The following is a 27,057-nucleotide window of genomic DNA, read 5'->3' as shown; positions in this document are numbered from 1 at the left end:
TGCGGCAAGGCTCGCCCTCAAATTTCATCTTTATCTAATAAGAAAATAGCACAAGAAACAAAGGGAACAATACAAATTTTGCATTGATGAAGCATAAATTATTATTTTGTCATATTAATCAAACAAATTAATTCCCAATTTACATAAAATTTCAAGACAGAATCTTTAAACCCCAAAGCATGAATCAATCTTTTTTTTTTTTCTTTTTTCCTTTCTCACTTTTTACAACAACAATTATGATTTCAACCTTAAAATTCTAAAAATCACACCCAAGCAATTATCTAAGTCAACTGTGAAAAAAAAAAACAATTCAATTCTTGAGAAAAACTATGAACTATTCTGTAAAATGTTGATTCAAGAACAGAAAAAGAAAAAAAAAAACCCTATTTAGAAAATCCCCAATTTCAAATGTAGAAAAATAAAAATACCCTTTTCTCAGATTGATTGATTGATTGTTCGATTGATTGATTGATTCAGCATCGCGCGAGGTTTTTATATGCTTAGCTCATTTGTTCTCCGATTAGATCGAGACCGACGAGAAGAAACGTCACACCTTGGAAGAGAAGGAAGTAGAAATGAACTCCTTGAGCTGATAAGAGTGTTCTTAAAGCTGCAGTAAGTAAAAGGAAAGCTAAAGCGAGCTCTTTCCGGTATATTTTGTTGACTTTCTTAACCGGTTTAGGAGCTGTTTCGATTAACCGGTTCAAATCACCCTCCGAAACGCCTCTATGTATCAATGCTTGGTTCGTTGTTGCCTTGGTGTCTCTTTCTGCAGCAGCTAGTAAGTCTGATTCGGAGGATCTTCCGGCTTTCTTCGTGACAATCCACTCGTACGAGCTGCCTAATTGGAACAAACCGGATACCATTGCGTTGAACTTTGTTACGGACATTGTGTTTTCGAATAGAAGGTAAGGGACGATGAAAGGGAAGGATTTCGGGGAAGGAAGAATGTTGAGAAATGACATTAGTACGGGAATGTAGCAGATAACCCATAACGGAAGCTCCGCCTCGGGGACGAACATCGTTAGCGGGAGAATTATGCAGAATAATGTGAAGGAATAGAAGGGTAGGATGAGTTTTCTTAGTAGGAAAAAGAGTAATATCAAGTTTGCTTTCTTCCAGAATGCTATCTGCGAGATCGGAACATCGAAGGACGATCTCAGGCGAGTTGAGTAACACACTGAAGAAAATATATACGGTAAATAATTTAGGGTTAATTTCAAATATAACCCCTGTGGTTTCAAGTTTTGGCAAATAAATACCTGTGGTTTGATTTCGAGCAAATAAATACCTGTGGTATGCTCCGTTTTTCAAAAACACGGAAACGGTAAAGACACCGTCTATATGCTGACATGGCCAAGGGTAATTTAGTCCAAAAATTAATTTCAAATAAATTGTTGTGGTTTGCATGTTTTTTGCAAATAGGTACCTATGGTTTGCATATTTTTGCAAATAGATACCCGTGGTTTGGATGTTTTTGCAAATAGGTATCCGTGCTATAACAAACCATAAACAAATGCTTAATTTAGGCAAATATTGTAGTTTGTTATACCACGGGTACCTATTTGCCTAAATTAAGCATTTGCAAAAAACACGGAAACCACAACAATTTATTTGAAATTAACTCTTATTGACTAAATTACCCTCGGCCACGTCAGCATATAGATGGCGTCATCATCCGTTTCCGCGTTTTTTAAAAACGGAGCATACCACAGGTATTTATTTGCTTGAAATCATACACAGGTATTTATTTGCTAAAACTTGAAACCACAGGGGTTATATTTGAAATTAACCCATAATTTATTAGTCCTCCTACAGAAGGACCTAACACATTTTTTAGTTCTCCTATTTTGAAAAACACATTATAAGGTCCCTATCTTTTGTCAATATTAACCCTTTGGTCATTCTATCTATTTTTTTTAAGAACTTTAATGATTATATTTGGCATAAACGGACAGACAGAAAATAACAGAGTAACATGGTCATTTTGTATCATACTATGACAGTCTTGAAAGCTAAGATATGTTCGGTTAAAAATCTGAAAAATATAGACAAAAGGATCAAAGGGTTAATATTAACAAAAGATAGGCACCTTATAATGTGTTTTTTAAAATAGGAAGACTAAACAGTGTGTTACGTAAAAAGGTGAGGACTAATAAATTATTTACCCAAATATATATGTCGGAAAATGTAAAATGGTCATCGGAATTACCTTGGATGTTATGATTGCGGGAAGACATAACCGGAAGAGTTGCATCGGGCCGGAGTGCCACCGGTGTTGTTGCTTTCTGTACGCTTCATACGACTCGGGAACTTCACAAAGAACCTACATTGTTAATACACAGTCCATCCAAGTTAGTCGTAAAAGTCGGTTGCCTCCTGAACTTTAAAAACGATCGATTAGGTCCTTGAACTTGTTTAAAATGATCTATTGACCCTGTAAATTTGCTTGAAACGACGTGTTTTAACGGGATTATTAAACTTTTTAACGGGGTTATGTTTTTGCAAAATTCAACTTCACTCTATAGTTTGGAAACATCCTATCCTGTTTACTTCTGAACTTGTTTAAAATGACCTATTGACTCCGTGAATTTTCTGAAAATGACCTATCGCCCCACTGGACTTGCTTACATTTATATATTTGCCCTCTAAACTTGCTTAAAGTGATAAGAACTTTAACTTGTCCAAAATCAAATCTACTCTTGCTCTGCCACGTGGACAAGTTAAAGTTCACTGAATAAATAGAATGTTTCCAAAGTATAGGGGTTAATTGACATTTCTGTATAAATAGAGGGGTTAGGAATGTATTAAGCCTTTTTAGAAAGTATGAATTGCATTGGAATATGTCATTTTCGGCTTAATACATCCGTAGCCCCCTGAACTTGACCCGAAAAACCGACTGACCCCATTAACTTACAAAGTGTCTCGTTCGCCCCCTTGAACTTCCTTAAAATGGCATGATTAACCTCTTAAGTCCACGTGCCAACGCAAGTGACAAATTGAAATATATATCACTTTAAGCAAGTTCAGGAGGTCAATAAATCACTGTAAGCAAGTTCATACCGATTGGCCCCCTGAACTTACAAAGTGTCTCGTTAGCCCCTGAATTTGCTTAAAATGGCACGATTAACCCCTTAAGTCCACATGGCAACGCAAGTGAGGATTTCGACAAATTGACATGTATATCACGTTAAGCAAGTTCAGGAGGCCAATGACACACTCTAAGCAAGTTCATACCGATTGGCCCCCTGAACTTACAAAGTGTCTCGTTAGCCCCTGAACTTGCTTAAAGTGGCATGATTAACCTCTTGAGTCCACGTGGCAATGCAAGCGAGGATTTAGACAAATTGAAATATATATCACGTTAAGCAAGTTCCAATAGATCACCGTAAGCAAGTTCATACCGTTGTCTCCCTAAACTTACAAAGTGTCTCGTTTAGCCCCGTGAACTTGCTTAAAATAGCCTATTTAATCATGCCACATTAAGCAAGTTCAGGAGACCAATAGATCACTGTAAGCAAGTTCACGAGCTGAATAGAGCACCTCAAACAAATTCAAAAGCTCAAAAGCCACTTTAACCAAGTTCAGGAGCTAACGAAACACACTGTAAATTCAGAAATTCAATCGATTTTTTCTCCGTTATTTCACAAAAGTCTCAGTAAGGTACCTTAACATCATTAAGGAAAATGAATTTCCACCCATTGAGATGAGCACGAACAGCGATATCCATGTCTTCAACAGTAGTTCTTTCGAGCCAACCACCAGATTCTTCAAGAGTTTTGATTCTCCAAATCCCAGCAGTTCCATTGAATCCAAAGAAATTTAGGAACACTCCATTAACTTGCTGTTCTACCTCGAAATGAAAACACAGATTAATGTTTTGGAGACGAGTTAGCAAGTTCTCGTCTTTGTTTACAAATGCCCATCTTGCTTGAACCAATCCTAATTCCGGATTATCCTGCAACACAACATGGAAATGAAAGAGTTAGGACTCAATTCGTTGGCATAGTGTACAAAGTTAGTCCGATAGTTATTGAGAGAGAACGGATTTAGACTATACGTATAAAATCGAGCAATGTTAGTACTAATGTTTTGTAGATGGCGCGATTTCAGACTAATAGAATTCCATTTCCGGTTAATTTGGTTCCATTTCTATGCTATGTTGCACAGAAACTCTTCTTCACTAGCGTTTCGTGTCCGCTTCCATTACCGTTTCCTAGCTAAATTTTCTTAGAAATAATGTTTCCCAGTGTCTGTTTCCGTGCAACATACACTACCTAAGGTATAAAATTAGCATATGGTTATTGGGGGAGACCACATGTAGACTGCACGTATGAAACCGTTAGCAATTTCAGACTCTATTAATGACGTATCTAATAGAATTCCGTTTCCGGTTAATTTGGTTCCATTGTCTATGCTATGTTGCACGGAAACTCTTCTTCACTAGCGTTTCATGTCCGCTTCCATTACCGTTTCCTAGCTAAATTTTCTTAGAAATAATGTTTCCCAGTGTCCGTTTCCGTTTCCGTGCAACATACGCTGCCTAAGGTATACAATTAGGCTATGGTTATTGGGGGAGACCACATGTAGACTGCACATATGAAACCATTATGTTAGTACTGACATTTTGTAGATTGAGCAATCTTCATTTCCGGTTAATTTGGTTCCATTCTCTACCTATGTTGCACGGAAACTCCTTTTCATTAGCGTTTTGTGTCCGCTTCCATTACCGTTTCCTAGCTAAATTTTCTTAGAAATAACATTTACTGGTGTCCGTTTCCGTTTCAATCTCCGTTTCCGTGCAACATAGGCTACCTAAGGTATATAATGAGCCTATGGTTATTGGGGGAGAACACATGTAGAAATGTTGTCACTAAGGTTTTGTAAATGGGGCAATTTTAGACACCATTAATGACATATCTAATAGAGTTCCGTTTCCGGTTAATTTGGTTCCATTGTCTATGCTATGTTGCACGGAAACTCTTCTTTCCTATAAACCCGTACAATTTTAGTACTAACGTTTTGTAGATGGAGCAATTCTTAGACTCCATGCGATTAACGACCTCATTTCTCGTTAATTTGGCTCCATATCTACGCCACCTAAGCTCCACGTGTAACAAAAGTTAGTGCTAGTATAGCACGTTTTTTGAGGTGGAGTCAAAATCCATTCTCCCCCAGTAACGAGCTAATTTGTACTTCCGATGGCGCATACGTGGAACCAAATTAGCATAAATTGACTTCTATTGGATATGTCGTTAACAGAGTCCGAAATTGCAGCATTCTACAAAACCTTAGTGCTAACATTGTAGATGGAGCAATTTCAGACTCATTAACGACAAATCTAACAGAATCTCATTTTCTACGTGGGTAAATTATACCCATGGCCACTGAACTTTACACATTTAACATTATGGTCATTGAACTTTAATTCTTGACAGTATGGTCATTGAATATTACACTTTTTAACACCAGTGGCCACTCAACGTCTCAAAACGACCGTTGATGGTCTCAAAATAAACAATTCGAAGAGTTAATGATATTCTAAGGAACTTTAATTCTTGAAAATTTTCATTTTGAGGTCATTTAGGTGTTTTTTGGTTAGGAGAGAGAGAGAGTGAATTTGTAGAGAGAGAGCTCCAAAAAATGTGATTTTAGAAAATAAAAAATATGGTTTTATGGTAAATGTCGTTCTGAACAATTTTAATTCTTGAATATTTTCATTTTGAGGTCGTTACCGGTCATTTTGATGAATTAGTTAAAGTTCAATGGCCACCCATGTTAAAAAGAATAAAGTTCAGTGGCCATACCGTTAAGAATTGAAGTTCAGTGGCCACAATATTAAAATGAGTAAAGTTCAGTGGCCATGGGTGTAATTTACCCTTTTCTATGTGGAGTCAAATTCAATTCTCCCTCAATAAAGGGCGATCTGGTGCACTACGCATCCCCACTAAGCGAGGGTCCGGGGAGGGGCCCCACCACAAGGGCGTATTGGGGGCAAGCCTTCCCCTGCCAATTGGCTGCTCCTAAGACTCGAACCCGTGACCTGTCAGTCACACAACGTTTACCGTTGCGCCAAGGCTCGCCCTCAATAACGAGCTAAATTTGTATCTTAGATGGCGCATACATGGACATAAATTAGCATAAATTGACTTCGATTAACTCCGCCATCAACAGAGTCTAAAACTATTCCATCTACAGAACGTTAATGCTAACATTACGCGGTAAGATTGAAGTTTTCATTGAAAATAGTGTTTGAATCTACCTTGAAATGAGGCACGGTTAGCTTGAGAAAATCCGGATAAGGTTGGAAATCCGCATCAAAGATAGCAACAAACTCATAATCTTTCACATAATCACAGCTCATAGCTGACTTGAGATTTCCAGCTTTATAACCCGTTCTAACGACCCGATGGCGATAAATTATGTTGATACCCTTTTGTTTCCACTTTCCAACCTCTGCTTTAATCAGAGATTGAATGGTTTCATCATCAGAATCATCAAGAACTTGAATTAGTAAACGGTCTCTCGGCCAATCGAGTTGACAAACTGCGGAGATAGATTGATCATATACCTGCAAGAAGCGAAAAAACTCGTTAAAATTCAACGCTGAATCAAATAATTATGCTATTAATCATGGAAAATTAGTACTAATTATTCTGTTTAATACATTTCTAGCCTCGTATACTTGCTCGGAAAAGTCAACGGACCCCTATACTTCGGAAATGTCCTATTATCCCTTGAACTTGCTTAAAAGTGATCTCTTGGCCCCTATGTTGCACGGAAACTCTTCTTCGTTAGGGTTTCCACGTTTCGTTTCCGTTTCTTTTTCGTTTCTGTTTCCTTTTCCTAGGTATATTTTTTTAGAAATAACGTTTCTCAGTGTCCATTTCCGTTTCCATTTCCATGCAACATAGATTGGCCCTGAACTTGATTAAAGTAACTCGTTTCAACTAATCCAAAATCTCCCCTTGCTCCGACACGTGGATTTTAGGGGTCACTAGGTCAATTTAAGCAAGTTCAGGGGTAAATAAGACGTTTTCAAAGTATATGGAGACCGTTGACTTTTTCTAGACAAGTACAAGGGGTCAGGGATATATTGGTCATTTTATGAAAGTTTAGGGAGTTAATAGTCACTTTAAGCAAGTTCGGAATAAGATATTTCAAAGTATGTATTAATTTAAACAAGTTCAGGAGTAAATAAGACGTTTTCAAAGTATACGGAGACAGTTGACTTTTCTAGACAAGTACACGGGATTAGGGATGTATTGGTCATTTTATGAAAGTTTAGGGAGTTAATAGTCACTTTAAGCAAGTTCGGAATAAGATATTTCAAAGTATGTATTAATTTAAACAAGTTCAGGGGTAAATAAGACGTTTTCAAAGTATACGGAGACAGTTGACTTTTCTGGACAAGTACAAGGGGTGAGGGATATATTGGTCATTTTATGAAAGTTTAGGGAGTAAATAGTCACTTTAAGCAAGTTCGGAATACGATATTTCAAAGTATGTATTAATTTAAACAAGTTCAGGGGTAAATAAGACGTTTTCAAAGTATACGGAGACAGTTGACTTTTCTAGACAAGTACAAGGGATCAGGGATGAATTGGTCATTTTATGAAAGTTCAGGAAGTTAATAGTCACTTTAAGCAAGTTCGGAATAAGATATTTCAAAGTATGTATTAATTTAAACAAGTTCAAGGGTAAATAAGACGTTTTCAAAGTATACGGAGACAGTTGACTTTTCTAGACAAGTACAAGGGATCAGGGATATATTGGTCATTTTATGAAAGTTACGGGAGTTAATAGGTCATTTTAAGCAAGTTCGGAATAAGATATTTCGAAGTATAGGAGGCAGTTGACTTTTTCTAAACAAGTACAAAAAAAAAACTATGTATTGATTTGACCGAACCACGCATTAATAACACCGAATCCTAACAAAGTATAACGACTTCTCGTTATAAATTGGATGAGTCGTTGATTATAACAAACTTGATTGATTTACGAAACAGGGAAACACGTGGCTCAAACTAATTTTCCGTACATCTACGGACGAAAAGGACATATATTAGTATAGGCGTTTCAACTTATCCAAAATCTCCCCTTCTCCGTCACGTGGATTTTAGGAGTTGATCGGTCAATTTAAACAAGTTCAGGGGTAAATAAGACGTTTCCAAAATCTCCCCTTCTCGTTAAGAATTGGATGAGTCGTTGATTATAACAAACTTGCTTGACTTGCGAAACACGTGGTTCAAACTAATTTTCCGTACATCTACGGGCGAAAAGGACATAATGTATTAGTAACCATAACCGACCAGTTGGTACAAGAGTAAGAAAATTACATCTTTTACCTAAGTAACTAACTCTCGAATCTTATGAAACCCGATTACATCCAAATGTGGACACGTAAGCCTATTCCAAACACGCAAACTCCAAAACAAACAATCCTCGATCATATAGGCCTAAAAGTATAATAATTTTCCTAATAGAATTCACGACGAGAAAGCTTCCCATTTCGAATCCTAACTAGAAAAACCGGACAAAATAGAATCCTAGACATATACAGAAGCCGTGATTATATAGATTTAAAAGTATAATACTTTTCCTAATAGAATTCACGAAAAAAATTTCGATTCTCATTCTAATTAGGAAAACCGAACAAAACAGAATTCCAGACATAAAAAGAAGCCGTTTTTAAAGTTTTCAATTCTCATTCTAATTAGGAAAACCGAACAAAATAGAATTCTAGCCATAAAAAACCCGCAATTATATAGATTTAGAAGTATAACACTTTTCCTAATAGAATTCACGCCGAAACCGATTTCAAATTCTAATTAGAAAAACCGAACAAAATAGAATTCTCGACATAGCTTAACATCTATAATAACTACCTATATTGCCCGGACACCAAAAAAGACATGGACACAGAAACGGACACAGGGAAACGTTAAAACATAACCTTCATAAAATAGCTTTGAAACTACAATGAAAATGGACACAAAACACACTGACACGGACAGAAACACACAAACGCTACTAAAGAGAGTCTCCGTATAAACAGAAACGGAAACGTTATTTCAAAAACACAACCTTCATAAAATAGCTTTGAAACTACAATGAAAATGCACACGAAACACACGGACAGGGACAGAAACACATAAATGCTACTAAAGACGAGTGTCCAAACATACGGACACGAACAAAAACGCTACTAAAGAGGAGTATCCGAACAACATAGATAACTACTAAACACCATAAAAAGAGAACAATTCACACAATTTTAATGGAGGAAAGTACTTTCACTACGAAATTTTTTGCTATTTCAAATTCTAATTAGAAAAACCGAACAAAATAGAATTCTAGACATACAAAAAAGCCGCGATTATATAGACTTAAAAGTATAATACTTTTTCCTAATAGAATTCACGACGAAAAAGTTTCCGATTTCAAATTCTAATTAGAAAAACCGAACAAAATAGAATTCTAGACATATTATACGGATTTAAAAGCATAATACTTTTCCTCATAGAATTCACAAAAAAAATTCTGATTCTCATTCTAATTAGAAAAACCGAACAAAATAGAATTCTCGACATAGCTTAACATCTATAATAACTATCTATATCACACGGACACCGAAAAAGACATGGACACAGAAACGGACACGTTATTTAAAAAACATAACCTTCATACAAGTAGCTTTGAAACTACAATGAAAACGGACACAAAACACACGGACACGGACAGAAACACCAAAACGCTACTAAAGACGAGTATCCAAACATACAGACACCGACAGAAACGCTACTAAAGAGGAGTGTCCAAACATACGGACACCGACTACTAAAGAGGAGTGTCCAAACACCCGGACACGAACAAAACCGCTACTAAAGAGGAGTGTCCGTGCAACATAGATAACTACTAAACACCATAAAAACAAAACAATTCACACAATTTTAATGGACTAAACTACTACACCATCAACAACAAAGCCAAAGCCTTAGTCTCGAAATGATTCGGGAGCGGCTAACATGACCCGTCACACAATTTCAATGTAGAAAAAGTACTAAAAACAGTAAAAAAAACAGATAAAGAAAGAATCTTTTTTTACCCCACAACAACAACAACAACAAAGCCTTAGTCCCGAAATGATTCAGGGTCGGCTAACATGACCCGTCACACAATTTCAATGTAGAAAAAGTACTAAAAACAGTAAAAAAAAGGAAGAATCTTTTTTTACCTCTCTTTCATTACACATAGGAATCTGAACAAGAACCATAGGATACACAGAATCAGACGCCTCAACATCCCCAATTTTGAACGGATCTCCATTAATCCTCGGCTTAATCTTCTTAATTTTAATCCAAAAACACCCTAAACAAAGCATCAACCGGTCTACAGATTGAATTAAGAACAAAACAACACAGAATTTAGACAAAATTAGAATTCCAGGAGCCATATAATCAACCCTAAATCTCAACCAAGAAACATAAACCATATGAACAAACCCTTGAAGCTCCAAACTCGCATTCCAGCCATTAAAATAAGCAATAATCTCAAACCCCAATATAGCTAAAGAAGTTACTAGAAAGATTCTGATAATCCTCAGTACTAATTTCCCTTTCCCCAATTTTTCAGTAGCCACTGTAACTCCTTGCCGGAAAATCAACCGTTTCTTAATTGCTCCGAGCAATGTCCAGAAAAAAGTGGCTAACCAGGTGACACAACCGACAGCTCTATGAGCTTTTAGAAGTAAAACCCATGTGACTTGTTTAGCGTTTTTTCCTCTGTTTTTTTCTACTGGTTGAAATGCTGAATCTGGACCGTTGATTTCAACTACTGAGTAATTTGGGGTTTCCATTTTCACTACTACTGGTGTTCCTTCTTTGCTGTTTTTCCCCCAAATTTCTGAAAAGTCTAATCTTGGTGGTGCCATTTTCTCTCTCCCCAAGATTTGAAGCTACCCCAATTGAAGAAACTCACTCAATTTGAGAAAAGTTGAGAAAAATTAAGAAAAATTTCAGAACCCAGATCACAAAACCATTGAATTAAGAACTCAAGTTTCTCATTTTAGGGACCAATGTAGGAAGGAGGAGAGAGAGAGAGGGATAGAGAGAGATGGAGAGAGATAGAGAGAGAAAGAGAGGTTATGTTTGAAAGTTACTTTCTCTCTCTAGTAAGAGATCCAAACATGGCTAAAGCTCAATTTGAGAGGAAAGGTATCAGTTGAAGAAGGTGCTGCAAGAACTTAAGACCTCCATGTGTATTTGTCTAATAAAAACAAATTGATTTTGATGTCCTAGAGCATATGCCGTTGGGAAAATTTCATCTTTGATTCAAAACTTTTACTCAATTTCAATTTCCACGCCTGGTTACCATGTAGACCTGTCAATTTCGTGTTCGAGTCGTGTTATTTTCGGGTTCGTGTTAAAAAGAGTAAACCCCAAACCCAACCCAAAAACTTTCGTGTTAACATGTTCGGTTTAGTATCGATTTTGCATCGTGTTTTCGGGTTCAGGGAATTTTGTTATGCACGTATATTAACTATAACTTTTAAAAATGTAAAAAGATATAGGGTAAATTACACCCATGACTACTGAACTTTACCCATTTTCATATTATGGCTACTGAACTTCATTTCTTCTCGGTATGGCCACTGAACTTTACATTTTTTTAACATCGGTGGCCATTTAATGTCTCAAAACGACCATTGACGGTTAAAAATAAAAAATCCAAAGCGTTAATGATATTCTAAGGAACTTTAATTCTTGAAAACTTTCGTTTTGAGGTCATTTGGGTGTTGTTTGGTTAGGAGAGAAAGTGAATTTTTAGAGAGGCAAAGCTCCAAAAAATGTGATTTTCAAAAATAAAAAATGTGGTTTCATGATAAATGTAATTCCGAACAACTTTAATTCTTGAATATTTTCATTTTGAAGTCGTTAACTATCGTTAACGGTCGTTTTGAGAAATTAGTTAAAATTGAGTGGCCACCCGTGTTAAAAAGTGTAAAGTTTAGTGACCATACCGGGAAGAAATGAAGTTTAGTGGCCATAATGTGAAAATGAATAAAGTTCAGTGGCCATGGGTGTAATTTACCCAAAAAATATAGTATTATTTTTAAATACTTTATGTCATTTTTATATTAGTATGTTAACACTAACCATTGAAAAGTCCGTTAATATCATATTAGATGGTCATATAATGGGTTTATAACAATTTAGGAGATTGGAATCATATTTGTAAGTAATAATTATAATTTTATTATCTTTATTAATAAAGTGACGTAAAAATACGAGATAATATAATAATAATTTTAAATACTCGTGTCATTTCGTATCGTTTTCAGGTTAGTATATCAACCCTAACCCAACTCAAAAATTTGCGTATCAACCAACAATAACAAATTACCTACTAAACTAAATCCAAACACTAAAATTACTTGTCGATTTATGTCGTGTAATCGAGTCGTGTGTAATTTTGTCACCTCTACCTAAACGACACTAAGTAGAAGTCACGTGCCGTTTCGATTAGCTAATGGACAGCCACATGTCGTTTTGGTCAGCGGTGAAAGTTAATTAGCGCTGACGTGAAAGGTCACGTCATATATATTTTCGGTGTCTTTTTTGCTCTTTGAGTCGTCAAAGTAACTTTATTAACACAAAATTCAAAATTAAGTGATTTTATTGAGACAAATGGAAGTTGAGTGATCATTTTGAGATAATCATGAAAAAAATCATAACCGAGAATAGCCATTATAAGTTTTCGACGAGCGGACGAGAACTTTCGGTCGAATGAGCCATCCCCTCGTATGGATTTATGGCAACCAAGACTACAACCTTCAGAGAACAGATTTCGAATTCCAGTAACCAATGGTACATTTAATCTGGTTTTTAAGAGAGCGTCAATGTAATCTCAACGTGCAAAATAATTAAAATAACATTATTTTAGTCTCAGCATTTGTAAAATGATACTATTTTAGTCCTGAGTAATGACACTTGACCCGTTAATTTTTGTGAAACTGTACCAATTTAGCCCATGTCTCGTTACTCAAGGTTAAATGGATACCATTTCAAAAACGTTGAGGCTAAAATAATGTAATTTTACATGTTGGGTTAAATTTGTAATTTACCAAAAACTTTAATGACATATTTTTTTTTTGAAGGAAAAACTTTAATGACATTAAATTAAGGTATAAATGGAATATGCATTTTGTTAAGTAATTAAGGAAAAAAAAGGTTGCATTTTTATTAAAAATGGAAGCTTTCTTATTTACAACTAAATTAACTATATTAGGTTTCAACCTAAGAAGAAATAAAGTGTTGACTTAGAAGTAAACGGTGAAAAATCTAGATAAGATCTGAAGGGTCTCTCAGGTGTTGACCAAATTATTTTTGGGTCAAATTATGGATAAATTACATTTATGATCCATGAACTTTATTTTTATTTTCATTATAGTCCTATAAACGTTGTACTTTACTAATATAATTGATTCTTTTATCGTTAATCAAAATGACTATTTCAATAGCAGGTAATCCTTACAGTAGATTTGATGGAAATGATATTTCAAGAATTTTTAATTCTTAAACTGTTTGGTTTTGAGGTCTTTAACCGAAACCGGTCCATGTATATCGGTTAACCGTACGAACAGTTAACTATTAATTTCAGTTAGATTTTTTGGTTAATAGTGTTTAATAAAAAATCAACGGTTAATCATAATTTTTATCTAAACCTAAATTTTTAAATAGTATTAAAATACACATAATTTCAAGATAGAAATTAGAATAGAATAATTTAAGTTAAGTATTTAGTATAGCATAATAAGTTAGTATACTGATCTGGTAATTTGTATATAATTTTAAATATATAATTTGTAATTACAAAGTGTATGACTAGATTTTAAGTATATAATTTGTATTTATTTTATATGTAATTACAAAGTATATACGTTTAAATAAAAAAAATACATATATTTTAAACGGTGCGGTTAACCATAAACCGCGGTTTTTAAACACTCTAAACTGAAACCGAACCCAGACTATTTTTTCAATCCTAAACAAACACTGTTGGTTCGGTTAATTGCTTTTTCCAACTCGATTTACCGGTTTGTTCGGTTTTTTTTTTTTATCTATCCCTAGAAAATTGTGGATCTATTTTTTTTTTTTAATTTTTGGACTTTTCTATTTTAAGATGGTCATGAATCACTTTGATTTAGCCAACAGTAAAAGGGGTTATTATGTTAGTAGAATGCTAAGTTCATGGCTAATAATGTCCAGTTTTAAAATTTAGGGACTATAATGAAAATAAATGTAAAGTTCAAGGACTATAAATATAATTATCCTTGAAATGATAAAATATGAAAAAAAATAAAGGTGGATAATCAAGTGGGAATAAATTACACCATTATGGAAGAATGTAATTCTTTTTTCATATAATAATACCTTTTTAAATAAAAATATTTATTCTAATAGAATGTGTATAAAACTAGTGTTTAAAATAGTAAATTCGGAAGCGAAACAACTCGATCATTAAATTAACGAACTCAATTATTGAAATAACGAACTCAATCTTTGACTTAACGAACTTCCATATCAGATAATTTTGCAGCTCAAAAATTTAAATCGGTTGTCTGAAAATATACGTGTCAGTTCAAATGTCAGACGTATTAGATGTTGACATTTGTCATCGAATCTAATAATTCAAGTATCGAGTTGTTTTTACCTTTGAAATCGGAGTTTTTAATACCGGTTTTTGTACTTTTTCTAATAATATCCAAATATGACATAAATAAATAAATAAATTGATTATTGTTTAAGGATGTTTTCTTATAAATAATATTATTTTGAAAAATTCCAAAAATGAATAAAACATTTGAATTATTAAAATAGCAATCAATAATAATTTAAAATTTAATTAAAATTTTCTTTTACCTCTAAATAAATATGTATATGCTAAAAATTGACAAAAATGTACTATAACAAGATAAGAATCAAAATACATTTTAAAAAAATACTATGGACTTTTTGGTCAAATCAATGGAAACTTATTTAACCAAAGATTTATAACATTTAAGGTTAATTAAAATTTTTTTTTATGTAATTTGTAGATAGTTGGATGTGGTTTTTTTTTATTATTATTATAAACAGAAAGGGTAAATTACACTTATGACCACTGAACTTTATCCATTTTAACATTATGTCCACTGAACTTCTGATTTACACTTTTTAAAACCGGTGGATATTCAATTTAACAAACTCCTCAAAATGACTATTAACGACCTCAAAATGAAAATATTCAAGAATTAAAATTGTTCAGAATGATATTTACCATGAACTGACATTTTTTATTTTCCAAAATCACATTTATTCGATATTTCTCTCTCTAAAAATTCACTATCTCTTTACCAAACAACACCTAAATGACATCAAAACGAAAATTTTCAAGAATTAAAGAATGTTGGAATATCATTAACTCTTCGATTTTTTTTATATTTGGAATAAAGTATCAAAATAAGCATAATATTTTTGGAGAAATATCAATTTAGGTTCCATGTACAAAACAACACCAATATAAAATTAACGTTTAAAAAATGGCACTAATTTAGGCATTGATAACGAAATGTGATAGTTACTCATATTATTTTGTTAAGATCTTTCAATTGTACATGGAGAGAAAGATCAGAACTTAACAGATTGATATGAATGGTGTGTCACATTTCGTTATTGAGCCTAAATTAGTACTCTTTTTTAAACGTTAAACATGCATTAGTGCTATTTTATATGTGGAACCTAAATTGATACTTCTCCAAAAATGTTAGGTCTATTTTGGTATATTATCTCTTTTTATTTTGAGGTTGTCAACGGTCGTTTTGAGGTATTAAATAGCTACCAGTGTTAAAAAGTGTAAAATTTAGTAGTTATACCGTTAAAAATTGAAATTTAGTAGCCACCAGGGGCGGAGACAGGGAAGGGCCCCAGGGAGGGGGGGCTCCAGCCGCCGGAACCACCTTGAGCACGAGTAGTTTCGGTCCCCATGTCTCCACGAAATTTAAGAATGTGGTGGTTCTGGCCCCTCTGTTTCCAAAAAAAAATGGTCGGATGCTGAATTAGCACTCCAAAATTGACCCAGGTCCTATTAGACATGCTCTAAATCTAAAATTTCATTTTTTTTGGCATGTTAAGCCAATTCTAAATCCAAAATTCTTTTTTTTTTTTTTTTTTTTGCCTGTTAGACCCTCATTGAATTTAAATTTCTAATTTTTTTGGCCTTTGAGGTCATCCTTAAATCCAAATTTCTAATTTTTTTACCTATTAGGCTGTCCCTAAATCCAATTTTTTTACATATTAAGAATCTTAAACACAATATAGCTTAATTTTGAAAAATTCTATTGTACTTAAAAATTGATTCTTGACCACTCTGATTATAACAGTTATATATATATATATATATACGGAAAAAAAATTGAATAAATTCAATTTAGCAAAAAAAAAGTTTTTTTATACACCACGTATTAAATCGCAACCGAACAATCTTGTATACATCACTGGTAGCCATAATGTAAAATTTGAAAAATAAATAAATAATATAGAAATAATGGGTTTGTGAAGTCCCATAATTTCAGAAAAATCCAAAGGAAACAAAACTTTAACGTAAGGAGTGATAGTAACTAAAGAACACGACTAACCCATGAAATTTGACTGGAAACATGTCGGTTATGGTGTGAATTTTGAGAGAAGAATATTCCTTGGTAGTTTCAATCTGTTTTTTCCCCTCATAATTATGTCTACATTATAAAAACAAGGATAAGGTTTGAGAAATTAAGGGTCGGTTTGTTTTACCTATTGTTTGCTGTTGCTGTTTGCTGTTTCCTGTTACGGTTTGCTGTTTGAAAAGGCTGCTGTTCTAAAAAGCAGTGATTCCCTGCTTTTATAAAAAGCTACTTTTCGGTTACAAAAGGCAAACATGAGGTGTCTAACCAAACACCTTAAACTCTCATTTTCAAAGTGAAAAGGCAAACAGAAGGTCGAAAAGCCGCTACCAAACACCCCCTAAGTAATTGAGAATTTAATGTTGATGAATTGGATAATTTCTCATAAAAACTAAAAAATAAAATCATGTTATTTGGTCGATTTATAAAAACAATTCTCGTGATTTAAAAGTTTGTAAATAGGGATTTTATGGTTTAGTTAATTTATGTCAGACTGAGTAATTTACAAAGTCAGTCTTTTTAATTTTTTTAAATCGTTTTCTTTTGGAGTAAATAGTCACGACAACAAATTTTCATGAAATGATGAGGTTAGTAAGTTGTATAAGGAGGTGTTTGGTTGCTCATTTTCATGTTCTTATTTGTCTTTTCACTTCAAAATGGAGAGTTTTAAGTGTTTGATTAGGAACCAATGTTATCAAAACCGGACCGGACATCAAACCGGATTTGTAATTGGGTCACGGATCACTTGGTCGAATCGGATGGCTCAGATTGGTCGGACCGGATAACGTAATAAATAAATAAATATATATTTTTTAATTTAATTTAAATTATTAAATTTATTAAGAGTTTTAAATTTTATTTTATGTATATTTAAAATTTAAATACTAAGTAAACTTTGTTTATATTGTAAAGATCAATTAAATTTTTAATAATATTTATTAAAATATATAAAAAATAAATACTAAATAATATTTTAAGTTTTAAATTTTTAGTATTAGTATAATATATAAGTATATAGTGTTATTATTAAATATAGGTTGAAAGCTAGCTTAGTGGTAAGGTGTTGGCCTAGGTTCGAATCTCTCCTTCGACACATTTATTTATTTTTAACTAAATATGGATGAATGGTTAACCGGACCAAACCGTTCAACCGGACCGGTTTACGATTGACCCGGCTGGTTTACACGGTTCAGTCCGGGTTGTTGAGCCTTCAAATAACCAGTCTCAACCGGACCGGACATCTGATCGGTTCGCGATCGAACCGGCCGGTCCGATCCGGTTGGCCTTTTACACCTGAAAAGTAACATTTTATAAAAACAGATAATTCATGTTTTTTTGGAAAAGCAACATTTTCCAAAAGCAAACAGCAACAGTAGGTAACCCAAACGGACCCTAAAAAACATAACCCTTTATTAGAAAAACTTTTAAACCATAACGACTTTCTTTACAAACCGGTCAAACCATGTGTGTTTGTTTTTGTACTTTTCTCCATTAGAAATATTTTATTCATTGATGTTTTATAACATCTGATTCAAAAAGTAAGGGTTTCGTTTTTTTAGGCTTGATTTTGAAATTGTCCAATAAACTTGATTGGTTCTCTGAACTTTTAAAGTGTCCCGATAACCCCTTCAACTTGTATAAAATATAATAAATTAATCAATCGGTTGGAAAAAAAAAGTAAGTTACATGCGGAAAATATGTTACATGCATGTTGAAAAATTAAAACGATCAAAGTCAAGATATGTGGTTCTAATATTAGAGAAGATAAGTTTTACAGTTGAGTGAACAAGAACTTTATTTTTAATATGTTCTAATCTATGGTAGAGACTATGCTTACTTTGTTTTTGACAAACTAAGCACAGAAGGCACCTCTAATCTATTATATGAATTCTACAATAATATTTTAAAGCATGTGTAATACATATACTGCATGATTAATGGATTATATTTTATACAAGTTGATGAGGTTATCAAGACACTTTAAAAATTTAGATGGTCAATCAAACTTTTGGATAGATACAAAGGTAATGATGTATTAAGACTTTTTTTTTTTTTACGATTTCAAAATAGATTTACATATAAAATGTTTTTATATTCATCAGAATGTTTATGTTTTTTAATTTTATTTATCCAATATAAACATATTTTTTCACATGTATATACTATTCATTGATATATAACTGATAAGTAATAACACGAGACACAAAATTGAGTGAACTGATGAGATTTATAAGTGATGAAAAAACTTTATTAATGATATCATGACGTAATAATCACATTACACGTGGTTCAATGGGATAACATCTCCAACAGAAGTAAGTGTTAAAGCCACATGGATCAATAAAGGAAGATAGCATAGTCACACACATTCTATTCTGGTCTCACTCCTTAAATTACGGACAACTATTAATGCTAGTACAGCCATTTCAGGTTGACAGTAAACCTTCTCCATTAAGTAGCTGTCACGTGGAATCCAGCTCATTTAGGGCAAATAATTGATATGGGCGTTTTATCCTTATCTTTTGGGATAATTTAAGGTTTATTCTTGATCTAAATAATTAAGTTTAATGTTTAGTTTTATGCACATTTCAATCAATCAACGAGAAGTAATAAAATATGTACTTTCAGTTAATTTTAGTCATTTTGAATCTCGTTTCGTTATAAATAAAGTAAATAAATAAATCAAATAATCTCGAGTTCAATGGTTGTATTTTACAGACTCAATAATCATGTTATCCTATAAATAGAAAAGTATATAGTATACCAAAAGGTAACATTCTCGTTGCATATATCAACTACATACTTTTCAGTATCTTTCTCCTCTGTTAGCTTTACTGATTTAATCATCAGAGTGGGGTCATCAACCATTGACCTCTCCTTAATCATTTTTATGTCTTATCTCACTTATTGGATGGAACTCAAATTGTCCCACCTCAGATTGTCCCACATCAAATTGGTGTGTTTAACATGGACGAATGATTGAAACCATGACTCAGTTAAATAGTTTATTGATCCCTACATCATCAAACCCTCTGCCAAGATCCAGAACTCTTGTGGACGCAAATGACAATCCAATCAAACTTCTACAAGTTACCACAGAGTTTGACTAACATATGGAAGCTTGTTTGGGTTCACGAGACCCTAAACAGAGGAAGTTTATGGATGCGATCACTAAACATCTCATTTATAATATAGGTATGTGTAGGAAGGAATCAATCGACATCCTCGGAGATGAACATGCGACGAAAATGACAAATGTTAGAGAAGAGCTCAAAGAAGTTAGAGAGGCCAACAAACGTCCAAGTAAGTAGGATGTTATTTCTTATGCCCTTATAAAAAAGATCTAACTCCGAATTCCCAACGAGAAAATTCAAGAGGCCAATCTAGAAGAAGAGAGCTCAGGCTCCGTTACTATCGGTGTTATCATTCTAGAACGCCTTCCATAGAGCATAATAAATGGGACGGGAATGAAATTCATGAAATATACTTGTTAAACTAATGGAATAGATACGAATAATGAAAAAATAATCGGATAGAAATTTGAGATTGACACTACCTGTATCTACCCGTATTAAGTCTCCTAACTTTTTGATGTGGAAAATTCAACCATTTATAAATATTATAGTTTTTAAACAATTTATACTTATTATATTCATTTGGGGTGAATAAAAATCAAAAGGAAGATGCACAAGAATTGGGACCCACTTGGAAATACCAAATTTACCCTTGTTATATGCCAAAGAATGCCCATTGTATTAGTGGCATAAATGTCATTTCTCTCTTTCCAAGAAAATATGTCATCCAATCTCTTTTAAGGAAAGGTTAATTAAAAAGTGAAAATTTTATATATAAAAAAATTAAAAAGTGAAAATAAAATTATATATAAATGTCCTTTCAAAAAGAAAAATTATATATAAATGCAAGTTCCAAAAATACTCAATTAAAGTAGACCCTTTTATAAAATAAAGTGGACCCTTAATTTGTTAATTTTGTTGTTATTTGATGATTTAACAATCAAATATAGTGCTAATTATTGTACATTATGAAATTAAATAATTATATCACTAGAATAAAATAATTAACCTTACCATTTAATTTTTTAAAAAATAACTCAATGAATTAAGTGGCCAGGTCAGCCCATTAGAGTTTTTTTCTAATAAAAAAATTACAAAACTGATCCAATTGAGATATTCATTTACATGTTTAGAACCATTACATGACGTCTTACCAAACTAAACACTTTTCAAATTAATTTTTCCGAAATGCCCTTAGTACATATATTTTCACTTAACATATTTTATGCGATTTTTGCTGCATTTTTTCGTGCGATAGTTTTTCTAGTGATTTAAGACCTTATTAGGGTCAGACTTACATTAGAAACTTATTTGTATAAATCCTCTTATTTCAGCATGAAGATAATTTCACAGTTATAAAAATCTTCCGCTGTGGAAGCAACTGTATAGTAAATTCATATAAGTCATTTGAATTTTCTCCGCAGTTGCTCCCAATGCGAAGACAATTGTCTTCACATCACAGTTTTATCACCTGTTTTGCAGTTGCTTCAACTGCAAAATAAATTCATATATGTCATTTGAATTTCCTTCGTAATTGCTTCCACTGCGAAGGGATTGCAAGAACTGCAAAGATAATTGTATTTGCAGTTTTATCATTTGTTTTGCAGTTGCTTCAACTGCAAAGTATTTTAAGCTTATTTTGTTTCGTAGTACGAAAGAGTTTATAATTGCGAAGTAGTTTTGTTTTCATATTTCCCTTATACAGTCTTTTCGACCATTGACATTGAATCGCAACAAAAATCGTAAATATATCTCAAATAAGTTTCTAATAAGTTTATAATGTAACTCTAATCATAACAAGGTCTTAAATTGCTAGAAAATTAAACTCCAAAAACACAGCAAAAATTGCATCAAAAATCGTATAAAATATGTTAAGTGATAATATATATATATTAAGGATATATATTTCAGGAAAGTTAACTTTGAAAGTCTCTAGTTTAGCAAGAGGTGTTGGTGAGTCTAAATATGTAAATCAATATCTCAATTGGACCAGTTTTATATTTTATCCTTTTTACATGTAATAATGATTATATAATTTCATTAGGTAAAATAGTACAAATACATCATGAAAATAGTAAGGAAAAAAAACCTTACACACGTATAGAAACCTAATACAAGATCAACAAAGGAAAAAAAACTATAAAGAGCAAAAAAAAAAAAAAAAACTATAAAAGGTACAAGTGAAACAAAAAACGACAAATCTCATACTTTTCATGAATCCAAATCCGTATGAAAGCAAGTACAAACCAATCGTCATCATTTAGTTTCTTCCGCCTAATCAGATCTAACTCATTTCTACTAGTGCAACCTCGTCAATCCATGAATCTATGTATAAGATAATACGCTTCCGCCTTTGCTAAACCAAAAAAAATATAATCAGAAGGGTTATAGTCGATAAATGCAAATCGACGGGAAAAAATCTCGATGAGATAGTGTCATCTCTTTTTATGTGAAAGAGATTTAAACTTGGACCCAATATTTTTTTTTGATCTTAATGGAGGGGACGAAACCCCGGAGCACAACAAAGAACAAGCTAAGTGATACTAGTCATTCTAGGAAGACAAATACCACAAATATCAGAAAATAAGGTATCCAGAATGTCTGTAGGGGGCACCTCACACTCGTGATGACCCAGGAGTAAACTTCCTGCATAATTTGCCATCCAGTCCGCGGCATGGTTACCTTCATAGAGAACATGAATCAACCTAACCTCTTCCCAATCATGTCTTAACAATCTTTGACACTCATCAATCAGTCAAAAAAACCTATGTCTATGATCCTTATCATTCTTCACCAAATCCACAACCACAAGCGAGTCCATTTCGAATACAACTCTACAGAAATGTCTATCCCAAGCAAACTTCAACCCGAAGTACAGACTTCATAGCTTCGCAAGCACATCACTGCAAATACCTAAGTTAACAGCGAACCCTCCTACCCAAACTCCATTGTCATTCAGAGCAATGCCCCCTGCAGCCGCCGGACCCGGGGCTCCCTTACAAGCTCCATCACTATTCATCTTGATCTTAAAAGTTTATAAATAGTGATATGTGAGATGTTTTTTTTTTACAAAATAAAGTATTTGAAATTACATTGTTAGGTTGTGATGATAATTAATACCGTCTTATTGTTTTTCATTTCATTTCTTATTATTTTTATTTCTGGATTCATTTTCGCTACACCGCACGAAACGCCCTAAAATAATTGTCCATGATTTACTTTTTCTTTTTAATTTTATATAAAAAGAAAGAAAGTAAAGAAGCTAGATTTTATAGAGTTGATAATAGCTAGCTTTCATGTTTTAGCATATTTGGAAATTAGAAAAGGATGAAAACTTTACTTATAAAGAAAGTTATGGATTTATGCTCATTTCTTTCTTGTATAACATTCTTATTGTACTGCCTATTAATATCAAAATACATATTTCTTTCGGTGGCTTCAATGCTATTGCAAAGAATATATTTGTCTTTTTATCCATATATAAGTATTGTAGGCAATAATTATGTAATAGGTTGATGGTTCACGAAATAAATTTTTTTTTGGGGTAAGGTAAGAAGGACTTAAGAAACGCTCGAGAAAAACAAGCAAAAGAAAAAAGAAAACAAACTATTAAATTAATTATAAATCCATCTTATTTTACGGTTTTCAAACAGAATATCATTACTGTTTGATAAAATTGAAAATTAAGTGTTGAAAAAAATAAATGCTGAATTTTAACTGCTGAATATTATAAGTGATGAACGTATTGAATGATGTAACTTTTATAAAAATATTAGTTGATAATATTTAATTTAAAATGTTAAGTTAAATATTTTTACTTATCAAAACAAGTGATTTTTCACTTAATTAACTAATTTAAGTGGTGGAGAAACAACCATTATCAAACGCACTTAAATTAAATAAGTAGTTAACATTTTAATTTAAGTGGTTAAGTTGATTATCAAACAAGGCGTCTATGAGGCACATTAATCCTATATGGTGATTCAAAGAAAGACTCTTTGCAAAATTTGATATTTAGTTTGCTCAGGATCGGTCCTGGACTTAGGCCGGGACTGCACTGACTTAGGATTCAAGACTGTAAGGGTCCAAATTTTTTTTAAGGTCTATAAATATATGGAGTGATTTTTTTAATATATATATATATATATATATATATATATATATATTAATACTATTTAGATTTTAATAGGTCTAAATAATTAACATTTTAGATTTTAAAAGTGCCCAATTAATTTTTTGAATATAAGTTAAGGATTAATTTAAAAAAATTATAAAACATATTTTTTTGGATAATAAAGGTATATTTGACTACGTAGTGTATAATTATTAATAAAATAATTTTTTGTTTATTATTTATTGGAATATATATATTTTTTGAAATGTTATTGGAATATATTTTAAATTTTTATATACAGTTTTATTATTAAAAGAGGCCTTATCTTTTTTTGTTAAAATGAGGATTGTGCTTATCAATATTTGCAAAATCGATAATTTTTGGAAGACATTGCCAAATTTGGCCGTTAACGACCTCAAAATACAAAATTTCAAGAATTTAATGATATTTTAAATAATTTTAATTCTTTAAATTTTTAGTTTTATGGTCATTTTTTTTTTGGTAGAAACAGGAAAGGAAAACACAACAACAAAACACCTAACCTGGGATCAGCCTAGGAAAGCTAACCCCAATCCTATCCTCTAACAGAAGAGAAGAAAGAAAGGTAGGAGGAACAGAAAGGGTAGAAACACCAAGCATCCCCTTTATAGACCTCAGTAATAACAGAAAGGGTGGACATCTCTACTCTGGGTGGATCTAGCAAGGGAATCCCCTTTATAGCTCTCAGTAATAACAGAGAGTTTTTTCGAGAAGAACTCAGGTAAGTTAGGAATAAACATCTTTTTAACACCAAAAAGCTCCTCGTTCTTCCACTTCCAAATTTGGTGACAGATGATCGCAAAGAAATGTCACCATGCTCCAAGTTAGTCAAAAGTTTCCCACAAACCCCATTAGAGAACCAGTCATGTGCAGCATGGGAAAGGAAGGAAGGAAGAATATGGGGAGGGAGAATCTCCTTCCAAACCTCTTTACTCTTAGAGCAGTCCCTAAGAGCATGGCAAACAGTTTCCTCATGGCCTCTGCATCTACTGCAAGCTCCCGAGTCCACCAAATACCGTCTGTGCCTATCCGAATTCGTAAGCAACCTGTCCTTAACTCCCAACCACAGGAAGCTCCTAATACGGTAAGGGACTTTAAGGGCCCAAATGGCCTTCCAAGAAAAAGAGAGAGAGTCGGACCTGTTGAGGGTGAAAGCTTCAAAGGCCGATTTGCACGAATAAACTCCATTTCTGGACAGAGCCCAGCAATGCCTATCCTTGTCATCCTCATGATTGCTAATCTTCACTCCCTTAATTCTAAGGAGAGTATCCAGACTCAGGAAGGTTTCAAATTTCGACCAAATCCAGTCTCCTTCAGAGTCAACCACATCAGCAATCCTCCAATTGCGGAAAGACATAGGCGGGGGGAGGCTACAAACTTCTAAAAGCGGTTTATCTCTAACCCAGATATCATTCCAGAAACTGATGGACTTGCCATTACCCACCTCAAGGCCAACCCCTGAGCAGAGCTCGGCAAACACAGCACTAAGCCCTTTCCAGAGGAAGGAACAGTTGGCAACTCTCTCCTTAGGGCCTCCAAATTTTTTATCTCTTCGGTACTTACCACAGAGTAGACGAACCCAAAGAGAGGAGGGGCATTGCCACATTCTCCAGAGAAGCTTCATAAGCAATACTTTGTTGTTATCTTTAGCTTGTCTGATACCAAGACCCCCAACGCTTTTAGGCTGGCAGACCTCCTTCCAAGGGACAAGATGAATCTTCTTTCCTCCTCCAGACTCTCCCCAAAGGAAACGCCGGTTGATTTTATCTAGCTCATTGAGAACAGGCTCAGGCAGCCTACAAGCTTGCATGATATGATTGGGAGTCGCACAGTTGACCGACTAGATTAAGGTGAGGCGGCCTGCCATGGACAGAGAATTAGCTTTCCAACTAGCGCACAATCCATTAGCTCTATCAAAAGTCTCTTTAAAAGAGGCTTTAGAAACTCTGTCGCTATGGATCGGGACCCCAAGATACTTTCCCAAGAAAAGAGTAAGAGGAATACCAGAGACATCACTAAGTCTCTTGCACACACTTATATCCATGTTCTTGGAGCAAAGCATTCGAGACTTATGGACATTGATTTTCTGGCCAGAAGCGGCGCAGAAACAATTAAGAATCTCCATAACCACACCAATCTGCTCCTCATTCCCTTCCACAAATAACATAATATCATCAGCAAAGAACAGATGGGTGATAGGAGGGCAGAACTTGTTAATGGCCACATGATGTAAAATCCCCTTGCTCACAGCCTCTTGGATCAGGTGAGACAACCTTTCCATAGCAATTACAAAAAGGAAAGGGCTCATAGGATCACCTTGACGGATTCCCCTAGAGGGGGAGAACTCATCAGACATATCTCCATTGATCATAACTTGGAAAACATGGGAAAAAAATACAATCTGCAATCAATCTCCTCTAGTTGTCCGGGATCCCAGCTCTCTTTAAGCTATCAAAAAGAAAACTCCAATTTAAACGGTCATAGGCTTTCTCCAGATCCAGTTTGAGCGCTACAAAACCTTTCTTACCCTTCTTCATTTTCATGGAATGAACCATTTCCTGGGCAATGACCACATTGTCCATCATTTGCCTGCAAGAGACAAAACTGCCTTGGTTCTGGCCTATAATCTCAGGGTCATTTAGGTATTATTTGGTGAGAAAAAAGGAAGTTTAATATTTAGAGAGAAAAACTCTAAAAATAATGATATTGAAAAAATAAATAAATGTGGTTTTATAGTAAATGTGATATTAAACAACTTTAATTCTTGAAATTTTTTATTTTGAGGTCGTTAACGGCCAATTTTAGCAATATCAATCTAAAAGTTCTCGATTTGCAAATATCGATAAGCACCGTCCTTGTTTTGACAAAAAAAAAAAATACAACAGTCATCTATCTGCAAAACAATGTAATCATAGTGATTTCTTTTAGAATTAACCCTAGGCAAAATAGTATATCTCGATACATAAGTGAAAAGAGTTAATGCATATACGACATATGTATTTAGTCCAATTGTATTTAATAATCCATATTCTTTCCCAATTGGATTTAATAACTTTCTAATCTTGTTAAATTATGTTTAATAACCCCCTATTTTTTATCTAATGTTGTTAAACACCTTCTTATTCTTG

At 33.5% G+C, this 27,057-nt stretch overlaps 1 protein-coding gene across 1 annotated transcript; it reads right to left on the bottom strand.

Annotated features, from left to right (window-relative positions):
- Positions 1-180: 180 nt before the first annotated feature.
- On the bottom strand, positions 181-11,236 carry LOC136203333 (probable xyloglucan glycosyltransferase 5). The gene is made up of 5 exons (XM_065994455.1): positions 10,238-11,236; positions 6,263-6,571; positions 3,668-3,958; positions 2,213-2,326; positions 181-1,130 (listed from the first exon to the last, which is right to left on the bottom strand). Exons 1-5 carry the CDS (start codon positions 10,931-10,933, stop codon positions 501-503), a joined length of 2,040 nt encoding a protein of 679 aa, XP_065850527.1. The 5' UTR covers positions 10,934-11,236; the 3' UTR covers positions 181-500.
- Between the last annotated feature and the right edge of the window lie 15,821 nt (positions 11,237-27,057).

Source organism: Euphorbia lathyris, chromosome 8 (genome assembly GCF_963576675.1).
Source record: "Euphorbia lathyris chromosome 8, ddEupLath1.1, whole genome shotgun sequence".
Lineage (NCBI taxonomy): Eukaryota > Viridiplantae > Streptophyta > Magnoliopsida > Malpighiales > Euphorbiaceae > Euphorbia > Euphorbia lathyris.
The sequence above is the reverse complement of the archived record's forward strand: the minus strand, read 5'-3'. Positions and strand labels throughout refer to the sequence as shown.